A 4761-nucleotide genomic window follows, 5' to 3' on the forward strand; every position below is an offset into this window, starting at 1 on the left:
GTTTCCAAGACTGCAAACCTTACTGAAGCAGATTGCCACATCTTTCTGCCATGGAGCGGCTGGTGGGCTCAAACTGCTGACCTCTCGGTTAGCAGCCAAACACTTAACCACTGCGGCACCACGGCTTCTACACTGTACTTAGGGGTATTAAATAATACAGCCTTTCTGGAGAGCATTATGGCAGTATGTTTCAAAGGTTTTAAAAAGTGTTCAGACTCTTTGACCCAGCAGTTCTACGTCTGGTCAAGGATGTTTATCTGAGTGTTATTTAAAATACCAAAAAAGTGAACCTAATCTAAATGGTCAATTTTAAGAGAATGATTAAGTAAGCTGAGGTTCTTCTGTATGTTGGATTATCAGGGCAACATTAAAAGTTGAGGTTACTGACACTAATGCTGACTGTCCTCTATCTGCCCTCCAGATCCCTCTCTGCTCTCTTCTTCCCTCCTCTATGGATCGGGAGGCAGACCTCTACAGACTTGTCACCAGGCTTCCTTGCCCTCTGGCTTCCTATTGGTTTGGCCAATGGGAGACAGTGAAGGAAGTCAGAGAGGTAGAGGAAAGATAAATCTGAGTAATAAGCAGTCCTCCTGCCCCCTCTCTGCTTCAGTGTGGTCCTGGCAGGGACTGTGCTCTGTGATTACAGTTTCTGTTAAGCAACACCTCTTCCATAGCCCCAGCTCTCAACTGAGTTCTAAGGTAGTAACAATTACCCACCAGTATTTGGATGCTTCAGAATCCTCTGATGGTTCCTTCTACCCTGCCTACAGTTTTGTGAAAAATCTCTTTACTAACAAAATCCCAGCTGAATATGCCATTTATTTCCTGCTGGGAGACTGACTAATACACATAGGAAAATGCTCAAGGGATGATGCTAAGTGAAAGCAGCAGGGTATAAAGCTATGAGCAGTACAGTCCCAATTCTGTTAAACAAAGAAACAAAAGCACACACATAACACACATTATATATATAAGTAATGAATGAACAGCATACACCCAGAGATTAAAGACGTTATCTCTGGGTGATGAGATTATAGGTGATTTTTATTTTCTTCTTTGGGCTTCTCTCTGTTTTCTAAGCTATAATGAACTTGTATTGTTTTGATAAGCAGAATTAAGATTACTAAAATTTTTTAATTAATTTTATCAAATTCAAAGAAGCTCTCATTAGTAAAACATATCTGTCACTTCAAATCTCTTGCAGAGCATAAGGATTTTATTTTCTTTCCTTCCAAATAATGTAAAACTCCAATATGTGACACATTTTAGTGACAATGAAAGAAACGAATTCCAGAATTGTTGAATTGAGCCATAGGGATGATTTGTAAATACTAAATTAGGAAATATTGTATCAGATCATATTCTATTACAATCAAAATTGCTATATAACCAAAATGTCTATAAAACACTAGTCAAATGATCCACTTATTTCAAGTAATAATTGATATAACAATACTCTAATGCCCCAGAATAATACAGTAGTCACTATAATCAGAAGCTGTGCTGTGCAACCCCCCTCTCCCCAAATCCCACCACATCTTTCAACACAGAGCCTACCCAGCATAGCAAGATACATACACCATCAGAGAGACTTTGGAACCTAAGCAGACTGAGGGAAAAGCATCTTCATACCTCCCATCTAGCTAGCACTCCAGGGCATACTCTCATTGAATGGGGCTTGAATGAAATGGTCCATGCTATTTAATAGTTATTTCCATTAGCCCCTACTGTTTTTTTGCCAAGTACCTATAGTTGAATCTACATAAATTAAATACATATATAATAAGACTGACTCTCTTGAGCCGCCTGTCCTAAGATTTGGCCTACACTGGCAGCCAGCGTGGGCATTTCCTCTAATGGTCCTGATCAGCTGTAGAATCCCATTAGAGAGGAAATAGCTTCAGACTCTTGGGAACTCAATCAGGGTGTTTTCCTCCTTGATACTCTTAGCAGTCCAGTAAACACTTCACGGCGGATTTCCTTAAAGATTCCCATATTTAGGTCTATTTAGAATCTCACTTCACCACTCAGACCATGAAGCACAGGACTCACTTGGGCAGGTTGCCAGAGAGGATTTTCCAGGCATATTCCCGGAGGTACTTCTGGAAAATGGTGGTCAGCGCGATCATGGGCTCTCCAGTGCTGAGCTGAGAGCACTGCACCATGCACTTCTTGTAGTAGACAAAGAGGTCAGCACAGCTGGGAAGCACAGCACCCCCTTCATCAGTGTTGGGCTTCGGGAGCCCCTGGACTTTGAAATCACCCACAAACCGATCTATCAGCTCACCAAGGTTTCTAGGAGGAAGAAAACATAAAACGTTATTTTACTTCAAGGAATACAAAGCAAATGTGCTTGTTTGCAATGTACACAAATTACTGCCATGAGTAATCATTCCTAATGCTTCTTTAAATTTAAAACTGGACCCACTGTTATCAATATTATCATTATTACCCCCCACTACCCCTCCTACGATAGCAGCAGCAATAAAACTTGACATTTGTGTGCTGCCTTATACATTTCAAAGCATTACACAACCACATTTGATCCCAGGCCCCTGTGAGGGAGGGAGACAGGGTATTACTGGCCCTTTTAATAGATGAGAAAATTAAAGCCTAGAAAGTCTGTCACACAATTCAATGGCAGAGCTGAGCCTCGAATCTACTATCTAAGTAAGTATAAGTACATTGGTCCTCCCACCACATGAGTACCATTTTTCCTTGCCACAAATGAAAACCCTAAATAATAATGACAGTAATCATTTTCTGAACATTTATAATGTACCAGGCAATGTGTCAATGCTTCGTAAGCATGATCTCATTGAACTTCATTTGACCTTCATGAAGTAAGTTCTATTACTACCTTCATTTACAAAAAGCAAGGTCCAGAAAAGCTAAGTACCTTGCCCCAGGTCATATAGCAAGAAAGTGGGGGAGCCAGGATTCAAAACCAAGCAGCCTAGCTCCAAACCTCATGCTCTTCACCACTCTACCAAACTACTTCCTAAAACACAAAAAGCTTATCATGTCAGCAAATACTCAGATATCAAGAACCTAAATTTGTTCACCAGACAGATGCCTAGATAAAGAAAAACTGTAAAACAATAGTCTTAACACTTCCCTTTTGCTTTAATGGAGTTTCTTCTTAGTGTTTTCAAAGGTGTAAAAAATCTTGGGAAAAGAGGGTATGAGCAGCTCCCAGCTTGCCCCAGTTCACAGTGGTGATGATGGCCATAATTTTCCTCCCATTTCCCATTCAAACACCATGAAATTTGCCTCAGTCATATTGAGTTATCGCTAATTGGAATCTAGCAGGGCTGTATTAACTGTTGTCTGAACAGTTACGCTGTATGAAAAATGGGAGGGGTCTCCACCACTCTTGACGTTTTACATCTTTTGAGGTTGCTGTCTAAGGCTACAGAAATCCAGCTGTGCTTTTAGAATGTATTTATATAATAGGAAGAAAAAGACAGGAACCACACACAGCATCAATTAGCAGGATGAGGAGTAAATTGACATTTTACTCAAGAGCTTTTGTTATTGAAGGTTGATTATATCCAGATGTGGCAACTCTGCCCTAAGAACTTCAGGCCTACTCTAGGTGCTTTGTCTGCAGTGACAGACAGGAAGCAGGAAGGAATTCATTAGCTGATCTCGGAAAGCTCCCAGCCACCACTCCCCCTCTTCACCACCTCATCTCCCTCATCTTTCCCTTTGCTCTCCCACCTCTCCTCCACAGTGATCCCAGGCTCCAGCCAGGCTCACCTCTCAACTCCATCTGTCCCCTGTCTGTGTGCCCTCCCCCACCCCCGCCAAGATGTTCTCCCTCCACCTCTCTGCTCATCTGCAAACTCAGCTCAGGTTTCACCTGAACAACTCCTATTACACCAGTCCTCTCTCTCACTGTGAATGCTGGTCATCTAACACACTGACACTTTATACTTTTGCACTTTCCTATGCAGTGTAAACGTCAAATATTCAAGAAACCTGCCGACATTCTCTCATTCTGAGCCTGCACGGCAGGCAATACTAAACAATGATGATCTTTGGTGTCGCTATGAGTCAGAATCAACTCAACGGCAATGGGTTTTTGGTGTAATTTTAGAATTTTTCTTGAGATAGGACTCCAGCCAGTCACCTCTAATAAACTGAAGTTGGTACAAAAGGTGAAAGTTGCAGTAGCAGAATCTTCTTTCCTGTTCCATGTATGTTACCATAAGCTCTCGAAGAGTAATGTTATGCTACTTCTGCTCCCCTCAGGCCCACCCCTCATGCTTATGTGTGAGCCTACTCCCCATGCCTGTGCCTAATACATACTTAGCTGATCAACCTCCACATTCTGCTCCTAGGGGATGGAGATGGAGGAGTGGGCAGGGGAGAATGGGGCAAGGGCTGGCGTGGTGGAGGAGAGCATGTAACAGAAGGCAAAAGATTCCACTCGAGTCTCCTGCATGAGAGAGTCTATCCTCCAAATCTACAGTGCCAACTAAAACAGAGGCCAGAGCTCTGAAGTGTTTTTATTTTAATCACTCATCTATTCCCTTAGAAGCTGGAGTCAGAATACTTACTCACTGACTTCCTATTTCAGAGCCAACTCGATGAGTAAGATCATAAACTAGTCATGATCACAGAACATAAAGAAAATCTTGACTTTAAAAAAGAAAACTCCAAAGAGCTTCCATGTTTTGGAAAATGTCTACCAGGTTACTTTTGATACTGTTCTCTGGTGCAGATGAGGAATAAACCAGTCAGACTCACCTTCCC

At 41.9% G+C, this 4761-nt stretch overlaps 1 protein-coding gene across 2 annotated transcripts in view; it reads right to left on the minus strand.

Moving 5' to 3' along the window:
• VPS53 (VPS53 subunit of GARP complex) overlaps window positions 1-4761 on the minus strand; it is a 110584-nt gene that overhangs the window by 27801 nt on the left and 78022 nt on the right. For both annotated transcript variants that reach the window (XM_023731173.1, XM_023731174.1), the window contains exon 11: window positions 2053-2295. In XM_023731173.1, the coding sequence (XP_023586941.1) occupies window positions 2053-2295 (243 nt within the window). The remainder of the gene's footprint in view (window positions 1-2052; window positions 2296-4761) is intronic.

This window comes from Trichechus manatus, unplaced genomic scaffold (assembly GCF_000243295.1).
Source record: "Trichechus manatus latirostris isolate Lorelei unplaced genomic scaffold, TriManLat1.0 scaffold00040, whole genome shotgun sequence".
Taxonomy (NCBI): Eukaryota; Metazoa; Chordata; class Mammalia; order Sirenia; family Trichechidae; genus Trichechus; species Trichechus manatus.